General features: G+C 39.0%; 1 protein-coding gene across 6 annotated transcripts in view; it reads right to left on the reverse strand.

The window, feature by feature from the left end:
• The window catches only part of brsk2a (BR serine/threonine kinase 2a), a 173533-nt gene that overhangs the window by 37320 nt on the left and 117179 nt on the right, over positions 1-19034 (reverse strand). For all 6 annotated transcript variants that reach the window (XM_085281736.1, XM_085281735.1, XM_085281737.1 and 3 more), the window contains 2 exons: positions 16604-16744; positions 300-416 (listed from right to left, as the gene is read on the reverse strand). In XM_085281736.1, coding sequence (XP_085137862.1) covers positions 300-416; positions 16604-16744 — 258 coding nt within the window. The remainder of the gene's footprint in view (positions 1-299; positions 417-16603; positions 16745-19034) is intronic.

Below are 19034 nucleotides of genomic sequence, written 5' to 3' on the forward strand. Positions count from 1 at the left end.
GTAATGTGTGGCCGTGGCCCTGGCCACGCTCATCGCCAGATACCACAGTCGGTGATAGACACTGAAAGTGTCTCCTGAAGAGATCAGCACAGCACGATTATGGGCACTTTGACAACGCTGCACCTAGCTGAGAGCCTGATGGCTCCACTCACTCCACTTAGTCTCTCTGAATTCTCCCCGTTTTCCTCTTCCATAGCAGCATTTCCACCTCCACTATGACCTTTTAATTACTCCCTCGGGACATCTGATATCTAATATCATTCAGTACATACAGACATTACATTTGTGATTCTACTTACCCACAGCTGGTTTCCAACAAACTATCGCCAACCTGAAGGGAAGCCATGCCAAAGTCTGCTATCCTGATGTTGTTCTTTTCATCTAGCAAGAGGTTCTCTGGCTTTAGATCCCTGTGACTGAAAGAAAATGAGATAGAAACATGCAGCAGTTAATGAAACGTGAAAAAGCTCATCATATTTAATAAAAGCAAGTGATACTGAGGAGAAACAAAAGGGGTCCTGAACGGTATATCAAACACCTGTACACCACACTTGGATCCATGCATGAACAAGACATAACAGTAAACAGCTATTGCTGCTACCATCATGCTCTTGGCAACACCTCTCTCCTTTGATCTGTCCAAGCTAAAACTAAGGGCTCCCACCTTGTAACTGCACTGGTAAAAGGTGTGAGAGCCCCCTGCTGTGTCCTTTTCTCCTTCTGTTTCCTTCTCTCTTTGTCCCTCAGCTCCTTCCTCTCATCTCCCAGACAGCCACCAGCAAACTGGCTGAGCAAAGGGCATCAAGGGGAGGCAACCGCAGAGGTGGTGTTCATTAGATGCCATTCAGTACCACTAAACACAGCAAGGGGGATAATATCCAGCAGACATAATCTCCCTACTTAAAAGGAGCCGTTGAGAGAAATAACTTTCTGATGCTGACTCTGAGGTTAAGACCTCAATTTTGATGAGTGGCGTTAGCATTTTATTGGATGTTTAACATCTCTTCCCGGGTTGAGGGTTCTATTACATCATACTGTACAGTTCTTGTGATGTCTGCCAATGCTGAAGAGGGTAGCACAGACATGTATATGTATGTGTATACGCTGACACTTACTTGGCTATCTTTTCTACAATCTTTATGTACTTCCTTAGTTTCCATTTTGCTGTAATAGGAGGTCTTGGGTATTGGAGAGCCCCAGAGTTATCTCGACTTTCATCTTCCTGCTACTCTAATGATAGAAAGGGGAGATAGAACAATAGCTGGATGTGACTGCCTTTGAAGAGTGCCTCATCACAATGGACATTTAACCTTAGATGACATCAGTTGCTGTAAAACTCGTTTCCTGTCCTGAGGGATTAACTGTCAGCTGGCTTGTTATCATCATCCTGGCAGTCTCTGTGATCTCAGCTATAATTGAAATAAAACATAGATAGCATCTAAAACAGTTCTCCCCAGGCTAAATCTTTCATCAATTCACACAACCATCATTTGACTGTGATGCAAGTAGCCTGAGAGTTTTAACCAGCACTGTCATGGGGAAGGAACAAACATTTACGAAACTGCTCCAGGGGCACCAATATGAGAGTGTCTGAACAGTGCATCTCCAAGGTGCATGCATGTGTCCCAACAGGTCAGAGCATTATTGTAAAGTGTTCAGAGTGGCTGTTGATTATATAATGATCATAGTGATATTTATGAATGTGTTAAAAGATTCATTAATATTGCTTTCGGAGACTTTAGGTTCCTATGCCAGCCACTTATCGCCCACTGTCAGAAATCTCAGAGTAATGCTGGACAGCTCCCTCAAATTAGATAAGCAAGTGGCTGCAGTGGTAAAAACCAGCTTCTACCAACTACGCCAAATTTCGAAGGCAATGCCTTACCTACGACATAAAGACCTTGAAAGGCTCATTCATGCTTTTATAACCTCTAGACTGGACTACTGTAATTCTCTTTACTTAGGCCTCCAACTCTCTCTTATTCAACGCCTACAATTAGTCCAGAATGCCGCAGCACGCCTTTTAAGCGGCGCTAGAAGACAGGATCATATTACTCCCATTCTAGCTGACCTCCACTGGCTTCCTGTCAAATACCGTATTGTTTTTAAAATTCTTTTATATACTTTTAAAATCTTAAATAACTTGGCACCCAGTTATTTGATTGACCTTCTTAATCTATATATCCCTACAAGGGCACTCAGATCCTCTAATCAGGGGCTTCTAATGCAACCAATGTCTCGCTTAAAGACGAAGGGGGATCGGGCCTTTGCTTTCGCTGCACCAAAACTCTGGAACAGCCTACCGGTTGATGTCCGTGTGTCGGAAACTATCCAATCTTTTAAATCTCGGTTAAAAACCCATCTGTTTAAGCTCGCTTTTCAAACTACTTAGCTTAATTTTCCCTGATTCATGTCTGTTCTTATATTATTATTTTATAATTTTATTCTTTGTTAACTGTTTTCTCCTGTTGTAAATTGCAAGTATGGTTCGTTTGTGAAGCACTTTGTTGTACTTGTGACTTTTAAATGTGCTATAGAAATAAAATTGAAATTGAAATTGAAAATTGAAATAATGGACAAAGTCTCCTAGCTAAAAGACCAGGAGGAAACACTGTAAATTTTAAGGGAGATTAATGTCGTATTAGTCGTTTTTGTATTATTATTTTTGAGTGGAACAAAAAAAAGGAAAAGCCTGAAAAATTTGTGCACCAAAGATTTCAGCTCTCAGATTATTAATTAATTAGCTTATACATTTTTTAAAAGTAAGGTATCAGATCTCAGACCTTAAGTAGCCTGTGGGTGCTAAGGCTGAGTTTACAAAAACTCATCGCATATTTCCCAAAAATCATCCATCAAGGGTTCCTTTACCCACCTACCAGCTCACAAAGCAAGAGAATGGTAGAGCGAAGAGCAAAAGGAATACCAGTTCTGAAACCTACCATCACACAATCATGAAAAACACTAAAGATGAAAAGTGAATGACTTGTAAGACAGCATGGTGATCCTAAATACACCCCAAAATCCACAGCCCCTAGAGGTGCAAGCTCAAGTTTCAGCTACAGCCCACACATTCCCTAAAATCACTGAAAATCTTTGGATACACATTAAAAAGACCAGTGCATGCAAAACAACCCAGGAACCTCAAAGAGCCACACCTACACACCTAACAAATAAAAACTGATAGCATGTGAAGCGGCTCCAAAAGTCTTTATAAGCTGTGATACTTTCCAAAAGGTGTAAGCACAGACTATGCAGGGTGCTTTAATTTTTGCTTCTGGTCTTCTCCCTGAACTGTCTTCATCAGATGCAACAAAAATTAAGTTTGTCTCTTAAAGAGCACTAAACACGGCATAAAGAAAGTGCGTTGTCACAGGCCCATCACATGTAAAACAAACAGTCAACACTCAAGAGGTTGTTCCACAAAAAAAGGCAACAGCACATTTAAGCAGTGAACGCACCAGAGGAACAAATTGCATCTAAATGCTTTATTGGTTGTCAAGACCCTGGTATCTATAATGGGACATTAAACTGCCTCTCTGTCACATTAGACTGCACTTTGCTACTGTAATGCTGCTCACACAGCACACCTCACAGTAGGGATATTGTGTATGTCAAGCAAGGGTGGAGGCTGTTAAACAAATTCAACAATTGCAATGACATTGAGTAGTTTTTCTTAAAAAGAAAAGGAGTTGCATACCACTGGCTTGCTTGAGGAATCAAAGACAAAAAGAAAGAATACACTAGATGCCATGGATGCATATAGTTTTTGCAAAGGTCTATGAGAATTGTATAAATGCTGCTATGCTTGCTTTAAATGGATCATTTGAAAAGAACAGAAGAGAAAAATGAAAATGCCAAAGGGGGGTGCATAATTTAAAGTTTAGTACTGTCATCCATCATTTCCACGCAGTCTTGCCTTTGTAACACAAGCCTGTCAGTTCACTATGCACTATGCTCTGATGACGATTCCTTGTAATTTAAAGGTGATATGTATTTGTCTACAAAATCTACGTGTTATCTGAGCGAGGATTTTACCCCAAGGGGCTGTTGGACATGATTCTTGTAACCAAACAGCATACGCCTAATTGCCTGTGATCATTTGCACATATTTTGCTGATATGTTGTGTTTTACAAGAGGTTGTAATGGCTTTGTCCTCTTGGGGCTCACATCACTATAATTTCTCAGACACGTTTATGGTGATGAGCAGTTTTATGACTAGTTTGGAGCTCAATGAAAATATACTTTTCTCATGCTGACACATTTGACATATACCATGTTTTAATGTCGCTTTTCATTAGGCCAGCTCACACCAAGAAATGTGGCTCTAATTGGAGCCACGAGAACACTTACAACTAACACTAATGGATCAAATGCATCTTTTTGACCTATTAACATGCCAGGAAAATGACTCACCTGTTTTTGAATTTTCATGAGGTACTACAGTTATCCTGGTGCAATACAGTGCACAGAGTGGGGTTTAAAACCACTGTTGAGAATCAAAATGCACCCATTCAGCCTTCGGCGCACCCTGGTGTCGTTCTCCTCTTTCTACCTTTCTGTTTTCCTCTCAAACTTTTTTAGGTTTCTGGTGACCCAATTTGAGAGAGACCAAGCACATTCACTTAGAGAAAGCTTTAGGCTAATATTGTATGGAATTAGAAAAAGAGGACAACTCTGACTGCTGACTTGAATTTGCTAAGCAAAATCCTTCATTAGCCAGTGGAGTTAATTATGTATTCAGAGCAATGAGGGACGAGAAAGATAAAAATGCATTTTTAAATTTTTTTCAGTAATGTAGTTGCATTGCAGCTTAAACAAGTGAAAAAATAGTTATGTTTGCATCAGCTACACACTGCTTAATAGCACAAGAAATCATTTAGAGCCTTCATCAAAGTCAAAGTATTTAAATATTTTCAAATTTATTTGATAAAGATAAAAAAAGGTGATGCTTCTGTCCAGACTGAGTGAATGACGGTAGACTGGGGGAATTAATTATTTGATCCCCTGCTGAATTTGTGATATTGAGCACCTACAAATAAATGAACAGTCTCTAATCTTTATGTTACTTATATCGAGCCAGAACACTGAAGCTAGGTTGTGGATGGGTCTTTCAGCATGACAATGACCCAAAACATACCGCCGAGCAATGTTTCCTCTAAGCTGCGCGCGTGCGCAACTGCGCACTGCTGGCACGGTCTGTGCGCACATAAAATCTGCGTTGCGCACAAAAAAAATCTAACCTGAATTGAAATTAAAATTAAAACTTTAACAATTCTGTTTTGTTAAAGAATTGGAGAAAAACAAACCTCCAGGTTCATTATGACATTTATAAAGAGAAACTTCACAATTATAATTTACAACTGAGGAATGCAAGGAGGTCCTACTTCTCTGACATCATCACTAAAAACAGCCATAATGCTCGGGTCTTATTTTCTACAGTTGACAGGCTAACAAACCCTCCTGTGTCAGTGGCAGCTGAACTTCATTCGACCATGGCCTGCAATGACTTTGCCAAATTCTTCACAGAAAAAATCCAAAAAATTAGACAAGCAATTGGTACGTCAACAGCAGATCCAGGATATGTACTGTGTCCACCAAAAAACTGTTTAAACACCATGAAACAGTTTCAACCTATTAACAGCAAAGACCTGGAGGACATCTTAGGTCAACTGAACTCCTCCTCCTGCTGTTTAGATGTCCTGCCAACACGTTTTTTCAAAAAGGTCTCAAAGACTTTAGAGTCAGACCTGTTACAGATCGTCAACTTTTCTTTATTATCAGGTGTGTTTCCAGAATCACTAAAAACTGCTGTAATCAAACCTATACTGAAAAAGGACAATCTTGACAAGACACAAATGAACAACTACAGGCCGATCTCAAATCTCCCATTTTTAAGTAAGATCATTGAAAAAGCAGTTTCTCAACAGCTCAGTTACTTCTTAAAACAGAATAATTGCTACGATGCCTTCCAGTCAGGTTTTAGACAGAACCACAGCACTGAAACCACTCTGACCAAAGTGTTTAATGACATATGTCTGAATACAGACAGTGGAAAAATGTCAGTCCTAGTTTTACTGGATCTCAGTGCAGCATTTGATACAGTTGACCACAACATATTACTCAAACGACTGGAGAACTGGACAGGTCTTTCAGGAACTGTACTAAACTGGTTCAAAACATACTTAGAAAACAGGAAATACTTTGTATCAATAGGTAACTTCACATCTGAGCAGACAAGTATCACATGTGGAGTTCCCCAAGGTTCCATCTTGGGACCCCTTCTGTTTAACATCTACATGCTCCCACTGGCACAGATTATAAACAACAACAAAATAAACTATCACAGCTATGCAGATGACACACAAATATATATCACAATGTCACCAGGAGACCGAGGCCCTGTACAGGCTCTTGGTAAATGCATTGAGGAAATCAATGACTGGTTGTGCCACAATTTTCTCCAGCTAAACAAAAACAAAACTGAGGTAATAGTCTTTGGCGCCAAAGAAAAACGATTACAGGTCACCAGAGAACTTCAATCTATACATCTAAAAACCACAAACCAGGCGAGAAATTTGGGTGTAGTGATGGATGCAGACCTAAACTTAGAAAAACACATTAAGACAATAACAAAGTCAGCTTACTATCACCTCAAGAATATATCAAGGATAAAAGATCTGATGTCTCAACAGGACCTGGAAAAACTAGTCCATGCATTCATCTTTAGTAGGCTTGATTACTGTAACAGCATCTTTACAGGTCTACCTAAAAAAATCAGTCAGACAACTACAGCTCATTCAGAACTCTGCTGCTCGAGTCCTCACTAAGACCAAAAAAGTGGACCACATCAGTCCAGCTCTGAGGTCTTTACACTGGCTGCCTGTCCGTCAGAGGATAGACTTTAAAGTTCTGATGCTGGTCTATAAAGCTCTGAATGGTTTAGGACCAAAATACATCAATGACCTCCTGACCCAGTATGAACCTTCCAGATCCCTCAGGTCATCTGGATCCGGTCTTTTATCAGTTCCCAGAGTCAGAACCAGACACGGAGAAGCTGCATTCAGCTTTTATGCTCCTTATATCTGGAACAAACTCCCAGAAAGCCTCAGATCAGCTGAAACACTCAGTTTATTTAAATCCAGGTTGAAGACTCACCTGTTCTCAGCTGCATTTGAATAAAGCACCAAATCCAAACTTTTAAGCTTAAATTTCAAAACTTACATTTAACTACTGATTTTATCTACTGTTCTGATTTTATCTGTTTTGCTTTTATATACTGTTTTGTTTGTTTGTTTGTTAATTAGTTAGTTTATTTGCTTGTTCTAATCAATTTTAAATCATGCTTTTTATTTGTTCTTGTTTCTAATGTCTCTGTAAAGCACTTTGAATCACCTTGTTGTTGAATTGTGCTATACAAATAAACTTGCCTTGCCTTTTGCAGTGTTAGACAGTAAGTGACTGGCTGCTCCCGTATGGGATTAGAACGATGCCACCTTATCCCATAGTCCAGCCAATAATGTGATTCACATTCGTATATATGCAGCCAATCAACGTCGTTGACAGGCTATGACATCGTCCTTATGTGTAGACACCGGTGTTTTAGCTAGCAAAGCGGCGTGGCTGATGTGGAGTGAAGCCACGTTAATGACAACGTGAACAACCATTGGAGATGTGAGCAGGACAGACGGAACAATTGACAGAAAAAGTGTGGACTTTATACCAGCTTTTAAATTGTGTTGATCGGCCACGTAAAACCAGAGTTATGATAAAAATATCTGCAATGTTTGGTTTTCTTCCTGAATACTATCGTTGTTTATATTTACTGCGGGAAGAAACGGTAAAAACTGCATTTTATAAAGAAAACGCTCGAAAGCACTCTCGGCTTGTGAGCAAAAACAAAACCAAAAAAACCGCACCCTTTACTATTGGTTGAAAAAAGTACCGTGTCGACCAATCAAAAAATGATATGGCAACATGGCATTTAGTTGTTTAGGAAAGGGGAAGTTTTAGGAGAGACGGCGGTGTTTTAAGATGTGAGAGATTTGCGAAGTTTAGCGCAAATCTTGCGTAGTTAGTGTGTAGTGTAGTCAATAGTTTTGTTGTGTGTGTCAGAACAATGAGGCGAGTGCTGAATGTTACAGGTGTTACAGGAGTGATACATCTCCTGTTGTCAGGCCTGCAGGTATCAGGCTGTTGTTCTCCTTTATCTCATAGTGGACAGAAATTATTTTTGGAGTGGCACAAATAATTTGTGAGGCATCAAATTTGATGCAGAACAGCTGATTGTTCTGTAAATAGTTTGAAATGTTTGTTTAAAAACACCTTGGCTGCTTTTTTAGGTAAACAGCTGCAAAAAACTTTGTTGTTTGCATAACTCAGTTACTTTTTTGACCAATGTTGGGCAATTAATTATATAATTACTATATAATTAATTGCCCAACATTGGTCATTATATACTGTATTTTGCAGACAGAGTTACAGGACTCTCTCCCAGACCACAGACTCATAATACAAGTCAGAGCTTTATTTAAAAAAAGGAAAAAAAAAAGAAAGTTGTGTTTTAAAAATTGAAGTTCAAGTTATTTTTACTTCCAATAGTGTTAACATACTACACAGGTCAGGTCAGTGGGCTAAAGCAGTTAATTAAAAGTAGTCTAACATAAATGTAAATGCTGTAATTTGATTATTTTAATAAACCATGTAACCTGGGTGGATTGGATGCTGGTGTGACCACAGTGCACACGTCTAATGTTGCTCACAGTGGTCCAAGGGACCGCTCAGGGAGTTTGTATGTTCGCTCAGACACATGAAAAATTAGAGGGAACATTGCCGCCGAGCCAACAAAAAAGTAGCTAAAGAAGAAGCACGTTAAGGGAGCGACCTCGCCAGTCTCCAGACCTCAGTCCTACAGAAACTCTGTTGAGGGAGCTGAACTTTTAAGCTGCTAAGTATGCACAACCAAGAAACCTAAAGGATTTAGAGAGTTTCTGTAAAGAGGAGTGGGTAAAAATCAGGCGAACAAGAAACGTCGTGTTACGATTGGGGATCAAATGCTTATTTCACTTAAGTTAAATCAATTTACATGTGTTTTTCTGGATTTTTGGTTGACGTTCTCTCTCTCCATTAAACTTAAACTACAATATAAATGAGAGCGTGGTCATTTCTTTGTAAGTGAGCAAACTTCCAAATTCTGCAGGGGATCAGACAGTTATTTCCCCCCCACTGCATATATATTACAGTGTTGTCCACATTTCTCAGCTGAACACAATGCATTTCATATGATTTGTATACTGTTTGAAAATATTTTTTTTTGTCATGAACCATTTTCACATGCTTTCAAAACTGTCAATCAGGACAGAAATACAAGGACTGAAGAAATGTTGACATAATTTTAAAGTAAAAGTCCACATGATACATACATTTAAGTGCCAGATTTGAAGCCCACACATTGCTTTAAGACTCATTTGATCTTCTATTTGAGTGACATTAAAAAGTTCACTTGGGCAGCTGCCAAAATCTTTACACAGATGACGTACACATTTAAGTAATTACCTGTCACAAGACTTGCATTTAAACTGGATCAGTATCAAGAAGCAAGACCTGCCTGTGAACGTCTCCCAGTGCACCACTTGTGTCATCTCCTCCAGTTCTATTTAGTCCTATGGGGGGTTTGAGCAACAAAGGGGCATTAATGCATTGTTGCATATAATCTAGTTACTAAAAGTGGGATTACAATGACAGCCAGAACAGCAATAAACAAACTGTTTGCTTGTTGTGCCAAATCTGTGTGTGCAACTCAGCGTTTGCTCTTAATCCAGAGGAGTTTGACTAGGGATGATAGGATGAGCAACGGACCTTCAAGGCAGAATAAACAGACAAGCTGCCAGAAAAGCAGTGGAGTGAAAGAGTGGCATAGATATTTAAAAACCTAGAGTAACACAAGCCATCTAATCCATGGTGCCATGCAAGTGTAAAATTCCTTTAAAGTGTTTATCCATGCCTTGTACGAAATTCGACTGCTCGGGAGGCTTCAACATCATCTCTTATCTGGTCATCTAACAGCATGTCATGTCTTTAAACTGTTGTTTTTGTTTTCCTGCACTTGATCTTATTTTGTTTTCCTATTTCACAGCCTAATTTATTTTACCTTTCTTTGAACAATCATCCCCTCACTACCACTAGCCCATTCCCCCTAAATCGAGGACCATAAACCAACCCACTACTTTCATTTTCCTTCTTCCTGCTTGATTTTCCATAACCATTTCACCCATCCCATTTCCATTTTTCCATTTCACCTCCTCTCAACATCAATTTCTCTCCTCTCACAAAGTTACACTTCAACAGTAAGTGGCACTGCAGGAGAAGAAAATATCAGACAAATACAAAGACAAGAAGAGAAAGAGAAAAAAAAGGTCTGTGTTTGTAGGAGCCATCAGCTGTAATGATAGGCTATATGGCACAGGCTTTCTACAGGCAGGTAAGCAGGCAGCCAGACTATCATCATGGACAGCTCTCCAACAAATATCGGCAAACCCACAAACAGCAAAGAAATTGAGATATTGATGACCCTACTTGTTGAACATAATTAATTAATTAACATAAGTAAAAGCCAGCCAGGCTTCAAATGGTGTAAAATCGTGCATGAGCCATGCACGTTTGTGCACTGATGAGAGCTTATCGAGATATGTGATCATTTTTGTCTTTGTTTGTCTTCACACTGAGTCTGCAAAAACTACCAAGACATACTTCACGAAACTGTGGAAGCAGTGGAACACTGTTAAAGGAATCAGTCTTCTGAATTGTGGAACAGATGCATTTGTTTTACTGCAAAAGGGCATTGGGCATGGATGCTCTTTCAGAATGACCTATTCTATACTTCACAAATGAATTGGAACAATAATTAACAGTCCATATATCTACCACTATGTCACTATGTTATCAGCGGGGCTTGAGATATGTGCTCCAAATACATCTCCATTCATGCATGTGGTCGGTTCTCCCTCCGGAAGGGAGATATGCAGCGGCTAATGACAAAGTGTGGGAGAGACAAAGTGAGGGAAAAAGGTGGATGTGGATGATATGCGGGATTATGCTACTGCGTGGGTTTAACGTGACTTCTGGACCAAGCATTTGTTTGTCATGTAGGTGGCAGCAATAATGTGCACATCATATTATCAGGAATAGGAAAAGGAAAGACTGCGTTAATATGTGTGAGCACATAAACGGAAGCTTCCTTGGTGAAAGGGTTAGAGTTCCCACAGGTGGAAAGACTACTTTGGTTAGGGTGAAATAGTCTTTTATTCTCATCTGTAGACAGCTTTGAATGTGTCCATGCAGATAAAGCTGCGAATATAAGAATAGAGACATTGGGAACTGGGTTCATCATAGAAAGCTTCACTGTAATTTAAAAAAGTGCATCCAATTATGACACTACAATTAAATGCATTAATATGTGTTGTTGAAGACTGACAGAATCATGTTACTGTGACTCGTAAGTTAAATGAAGAAGTACATTTCTGAAAAATTGTATGACATCTTTGAAACATTGTTACACTGTTACTGTGACCTTGAGCAACAAACTGCAACTCTAGAAGTGCTGCTCTCTAGTTGACCTCTGATGTCCCTACAGGAGCAAGTGAAAGACAAATTTTTTACAAAGATCAGTAAAATGTCATATTATCATAGGCGCGCTGTGCTCTGATCTGTGCTCTAACCAGTCTGCCAGTCAGTCCGTCTCTGTGTGAGTCACAGGTTTGCACATCTCACTTCAGAAGACTTCAAATAACAAATACAAGGCATGTCTTAATGAGAAGGAAAGGGGGAATAGGAAGCTAGTTTGACACTAGATCTATATTTATGCTTTTCTCTCACTGCTGCAGCATCTATTATGCATTTCTTCCAATGAAGATTATTTTCGCACATCGGTTTTTACCCCAGCTGTACCTATCTTTGCCTCATCTCCCTTGGCAGCTATCCCCGTGTGCTTCACTTTGTCCCCTTCTCTCCCTAAAAAAAAAAGACTACTCTGAATCAGAGACTAATCTGAATCAGGGAGAGAAAACACTGAGTCATAAAACCCCCATTTTCCCCTACATTATTTCATTTATTTCAAGCCTTACATCCATCAAGCTGAAGAGATCTTATTTGGGGATAAGACGTGGGTGGAAAACGGAAGCATGAGGAAATGTGAAGAAGTAAAAATGAGAGAAAAGAAAGGTTGAGGAGCATGTGTTCTGCACGGTGAGTCACAGAGAAAAAAGGGGCACTTCAATGGCCTGCGTAGGTCTCCTGTGCAGACAAGTCAAAATGGAAGGAATGATTGCAGAAACGCTGTTTTATTGAGGGGATGCTGGGATCTCACTAGTGAGAATGGAAGGGAGGTGAGAAGGGCTGCGTCTGCCTGTCTGTTTGGCCCTAATTGAGGTTGGGAGGAGGGCGAGTCGGTGTAGCAACACTCCCAAATAATCCTCCTCATGACAGATTTACAAGGCAGCATTTTCTGAGAGTGTTAGTGAGGGGATTTGAGGAGCTAAGACAGTGAGACAGCAACAAAGTAAAACAGGGACGGAGAGGTAAAACTGCCCAGCTCTGATAATCTATCTTTGTGCATGCACTTAACATCAGCTCCAGATGCTTCCTCCTAATTGATCTAATCTGTTCTCACAGCCATTATCAGAAATGTATTTACATGGAATGATAAAAGACTTCTAATTTTTATTCCTTCCTAAGGTGGAACAGTTTTGTTCTATTTTTGCTTGTGCAACAATTATATTGTGGGGGGAGGGTTCACCCCTCCAAGTGTTCCAGTTTAAATGCATCAGCATCATTTGATGGTTCAGACAATAAAATAAAGGTGACTGCATCATCTAAAGATAGTTCAAGTGTAAAGTTAGTCTGAAGAAAGCAGCAGCTTGTGCACAAGAGCTCTCATTTAAAAAAACAAACAAATAAGTAAATAACAACAGCCATACTGGAAGAGGGTCGTTTATAAACTATGCAGTAAAATACAAATAATATCTAATCATAAGAATTGCACTGTATAATTCCATGACAAATTACCTTAATTTTTCCTCTTAATTAACTGTGCAACATTATACTAATCTACATTGGAGCCATTCACAACTACGCTCCAGGTTAAAAGGAGTACTGAATGCTGTTTTTCACTGGCTTAGAGTCGTCTCTTTCATCAGTATAATACTCTACTGTGCACGGAGAAATAGAAAAGCCTCTGTGTCTCTTTGTAGCACTTTCAGCCACATAGCCTTGGCACAAAAGTTATGATGGGCATACATTATCATCATGAGTTGACTGGCTATAACTGGAAACAGTTATAGTGCCAATGAAAAATGCAATGGCCATGGCCTGGCCATGGCTACGCTAGGGTTTTATGATGATCTCCTAGTTTAAATCTCAAGCCCTTGCCAGTGATGACTATCACAGTGTGATCAGCAAGAAAACAAAATCATAATGTGCTGGATAATGAGCACATTTTGATTGTTACTTCTGCAAGTAAACACGGACCCTGATCTAGTCTTTGCCCTACGTTGTGTACAGCACCTTAGCTACGCTTTACTGTTTATTCAAACATTAATTTTGCTGAAGTGAAATCTGACTCACCACGTTGACTCAGTTGACACAAACAACAAAAGCAGAGTGAATACTCTTGTTCCAAAGAACTTTTATATGCATACTTTGGCAAATATGCAGGTAGATAAATATGCAGGAATTTTTAACTCGTGAAAACAATCAGCACATTTACTAAAACAAACATGACTCCAGTTCTATTATTTTTTAGTTCTGTTGTGTAGCAGCAGGTTTGTCTACTGTACTTCATGATTGGCCTCAGGTACACGGTGTATCAATAATTTAATAATATGAATGTGATGGTCTTTTGCCACAGTTTTGTTTTGAGTTTTGTTCTCATAACTTTTGAATTCTATTCACTTAAAGAGTGAATAGAGGGATTTGCTCCCTTGTATTTTTGTACCATTTTCCTTCCCATTTGTCCTTTTGTATTATGTTTTAGGCTGCTCTCTGAGTTTTGCATTCTGGTTTATGGTGTGGCTATTCTCTTTTTCTCCTTTTCCATTCTCTCTTTTTTTGACTTTCTAGCTGACTGGTTAGACTTTCTATCTTCATCTTTATTCAGTGTGAAGTGCTCTTTTTCTTTATTTTTGTTTCAAACTTTGATTGAACATGTTCAAGTCTGACTTCGTGCTTAGGTTTTCTGTGCTAGTACTTGGAGTTTAGAACGCCATTTTAATTCCTTCTTATTCTACTGTGTGTTGAATTTGTTTTTCTAGGGACAAGTTAATTTTATAGGTTTTCTGGTACAGATTGTTGTCTTAGTCCTCCCTCTGTCTCCTCTAATCCCTTTGTATTTCCCTGTCTCATAATTGCACTGAAGTTTTTAGTATTTAGGTATAAGACGTATGTCAGTTTTACTTCCTGTCTGTCTTCCCTCGATTTCCTAATTGTTACCTTCCTGTGTCTCCTCCCTAATCAACCTTCTGTGTGTATAAACTCTGTTCTTCACCTGCCGTTCTTTGTGGAGCTCTCTGGTTATATCCCCTGTGCGTTCCCTGCCAGCATATGGATAGCGTTTGATTTTTCCTTGTAGACGTTTCTGTTTTTTGGACTTTTAGTTCAGCCTAAATAAGCAGCTCCCTTTTTGTGTAATCTGTCTGCCTCGGACGTCCTGCATTTTGGTTCCCTCTCCAATTCTCCACGTCTCACCAAATTAACCTGTCATTAAGAATTTTTAACATTTTTCACTTGTGTGAATTTACTGTTATGTGTGTTATGTTACTAGATTATGTAATTAAACTCATCCTGTTAATTTTTGTTTTACATTAACAGACCCAGCTGTTATTTGATTTAGGAAATAATACACAAAGTATTTATAAATTTCAAGTAGCTGAATGTAGGACTATATTTTGTCTATATGTTGAATCTTGCAATTTCCTTTTGCAGCTTCTGGCAAGTAGCTGGAGATTTCCAGTTTTTATTCCTCAAGAAGGTAAAAATAAATGCATTTGATATTATTCAGCTCTATGGTCCTGGTGCTCTGCCATGTAAGAAGACGCTGATAAAACACAGAATAAAAGAATACACTCTGAAACACAGAAACAAACACACTGCCTTGTTTAGGAAAACAAATGTTCACTACGTATAATCTCCACACGACACACCCTATATACACACACACATAGAAAGCAAGAAACAAACACATACAAACAAACGAGGTTCCTAAATCAGTCTCCTGCTGACATGTTTGACTTCTGAGGTCTATATGATTGCCTCTAGCCTATGAGCTGGTAAACAGTTAAATTACCCCCCGAAGTCAAACAAAATGGAGCATGTTATGGAAATTATGTTTAGAACAGGTTTACTGTCGTGCAAAAATAATCTTCCAAAAGACACAGAATATAAAATATAGATGGGTTCACTATGAAAACATTTCATATCAAGAAGAAGAGAAATGAGCACACACACTACAGCAGGTATGGTCATCCAGTTCTGACGTTTATTCTTCCACAGGATGTGTTTTTACTATTCCAGAGTTTGTGTATGTCTGTTTGTCCTCCTTCCTGATAAGAGGGTTTCTACTCTTGCCTTCACTCTGCCTAACCTCGCAGGTTTGCAGAAATAAATAGAGACACCTGAAAAGTGATCTGAGACCTTTGCACAGGCCTAATTTATCATGTTACTGAGAAAAAAATGTCCCTTCTGCTTCTCACTGAATCATATTTTCAACTTTTCAAGTTAACACCACATCTTTTTCACTGATTTGTCATGGCTTGTCTGCTTCACGATAAACAAACTCATATTTCCTTTTGATTTTGTTTGAAAAGAATGCATATAGATTCAGATATGTGTCTGAGATTCTCTTTGCCACATGTCAGCGATACTCACAAACATGTTGCAAAATAAGCAATATTAAGGGCTTTTTTTCCCATTCTGTAATCTCCATAATGAATGATTCGTATGAAAACTAAACAGCACTCCAAAGATCTGAATAAACTGACTGAAATTTACATTATAGATTCACTTTAGGAAAAGTCTGCATCTTTCCAGAAGTCATTACTGGGGAACTCATTATTTGTTCAATGTTGTATGACAACCAAATTGACTTTGTTACGCCTCCTGGGTATGATAGTTTTACACATTTTTTAAATGTAACTGATGTTTTTTATGGATTACACATAATGAATGTGCCTCTTATGGGTTTAACTCCAAGTATCTCAAATATTACATCTAGTCTGTGGTTTTCACAAAGTACTTGTATTACAGTCCTATTTGTATGTATGCAGAGGACAGCTAATCTTATTACAATTTTAAATTCAATATTTTTTCTTACATCTCAAATATTGAAGCATTTATTTTATCAATGTATATTTGAGAATATGAGTTTTATTTATGTCAAAACTATATTTGTTTTCCAAATGTCAAAAACACTGCTGAGTATCAATGGAAAAAAAGATTGGACTGTTTCACTCAGTATCTTTATTAGCTCCTGTTCCATAAGTGCAATCCAACCCTTTACACCCTCCACAGTAGCAGCAGCTATGACAGGATGTTTTTCATGAGGATGTCACTTACCATATGGAATGACTGTGGCAAAAATCCAAGGCAGACATGATTTGTCTGAAAAATTTCCTGGCTTCTTTAGGTGTTAACCTGCCTTTCTTCACCAAGTAGTCGAACAGTTCACCACCAGACACGTGTTCTAGCACGAGGTACCTGAGAAACAGAGAGGAGACAAAGAAATAGGAACGAAATCAAGAGAGTACATGAGAAAAAACTCTCATACATGCACCCAGAAAGAAGAAAAATACCTGCCAGAACAAATACCTGCACTCTCTACAAAGCCCTAAAGAAAAGAAAAACCTTGGACCTCTAAGGTTTCTGAGAAATGGCGCAATGGCAGGATGATAGTTCCCTCGAAGCACATAGATTAAAGACTAACAAGCTTTCAAATCTTTATCTTTGAAAAACTATATCATGCTGATTAATCTTTTTTATAATTCTTTGGCGATCTATTGTCCATCTACTTAGTTTCATAGCACACACACACACACACACACACACACACACACTCCTTGCCATCACTTCATCATTTCATGCGGCCCTTCGTCAGGTGGCCTTTGAGTCTGTGTGGCCAAGCATTCTGTCATCCTGACTGTGTGGCCATGCTCTGCAGCTCAAAGGGGAGAGGGAGGAGATGAATCTTCACTGACCCATGCCTGCAGCTGCGTCTGTGGATTGAAAGCAAGGAGTGCCCCGGCCCTGCTCCGATCTCAACTGCTCATATATCCTGTACTCAAACTCACTCCATCTTCACTAGGACAAAGTGAAATCCAGACTGATAGTAAAATATTCTGTCTCTCCCCTTCTGGATATTAGGGTGCACATGGGTCTCTTTCATTTTATTAACATATGGCGTCTCAAACTGTAACTAGTGACAGCGCATGTGCTCATTAAACAGCCCTCAGTCCAAAGGCAAAACCTTTGTTGGAAAAGCCTCGGCAGCTTTGGCAAAAATAACAACCAGTCCAAACACAAGTGAGTGATCACAAATTACAAAAACACATACATTTTGCATGCAGAATAAGGATGGCTACAAATTTAATTTCTCTGTGAGGTAAGTTTTCTGGTCTGTGACTTAAAATACTGGCGTTCAGGCAGGATGCTCCACTGAGTTTACCCTAAAAAAAGATACATTTTTGTTACTGCTGTAATTCCTCCGATTATTCTGTTTTAAATTTGTATTTGTCTCTGAAAAAATAGCTTTATTATGATGCAAGAATCAGGATTTCCCTTTCAGATTTAATATTATATCTAAGCTAAAGTATTCAAGGTTTAGGAAAATTCTACTACTACTATTAACTCTTATAGACATACAGTTGTGGTCAGAAGCTTTCAGCGAAGACCAAAAGAACTGTAGACTTACACAAGTTGGGAAGGTCTCTTGGAGCTATTTGGAAACAACTGTAGATTCCAAGATCAACAGTTCAAACAATTGTATGCAAGTACAAGTTATTCAGAAGTGTCACAACTGAATAACTTGTACTTGTCTGGAAGCCCTAAACTGACAACCTCAGATGAGAGGAAACTGGTTAGGATGTTCAGAAACAACCGAGGAACCCCCAAGGCTCAAGCCTGCCAAGAACCGGAAACAACAGTGTCACACGGTGAACAGAGTTTTACATAGCCATAGACTGTGAGGGTGCTAACCAAGATAAAAGCCCCTGTCCCAAAATCCACACCCCTGGGCTCGACCAATATTAGCAGCTGCCCACATGTATAGGCAAAATGTCTTCAAGAAAAAAGATTTATTGTCAGATATGGCTGTGTAGGTTCTCAGTCATCTAGGTCACGTTAGTCTAAGGAGCTTGGAAAGAAAGCGACTGAACTTTTTCTTGAAGTTTCTTGAAGATGTTTTAGCTCTTATCCAAGAAGCTTCTCCAATTCTAAAGTTCTACATTTCTAGAACTATATAAAAGTTCTAAATCTAAATTTTACTGTCAAACAAAACAAAAAACGAGCTGTTTGACCACAATGACAAGCAGTATGTTTAGAGGAGTAAAGGTGGGGCCTTCAAACCTAACCAAACTATATCAGCTGTCAAGCATGGTAGTGGAATCATCATGTTATGGAGCTGTTTTGCTATGAGTGATACTTGTAGATTGCTCAAAATTGATAGAAAAATTAGGATTTTTTTTCAGCTTCATATCAAGAAAATACCTGGTCCTTGTCCTCTTTAATCTCAGTGATGCCATTGCTTACAACATCCCCTACAATGCCTGCACTTCTGTGCTGGCACTACACTGGTTCAAAAATAGACCATTCTGTGTCAGCTTTGGAAACAATTCTTCTTCCACAGCTACACTTTATTGTGGGGTACCTCAGGGTTCCGTCTTAGGTCCCAACCTGTTCTTACAACTTCTTCTTTGGTCAGAAATCGTGGTGTGATATTTGAATCTGGCTTTAAGATAAGCAAATTAACTCAGTGGTTAAAAATAGCTTTTTC

The sequence above is a fragment of the Mchenga conophoros genome, linkage group LG7 (genome assembly GCF_057382185.1).
Source record: "Mchenga conophoros isolate Kocher_MC1m ecotype Shallow Benthic linkage group LG7, M_conophoros_male_GT1.1, whole genome shotgun sequence".
NCBI classification, from domain to species: Eukaryota; Metazoa; Chordata; class Actinopteri; order Cichliformes; family Cichlidae; genus Mchenga; species Mchenga conophoros.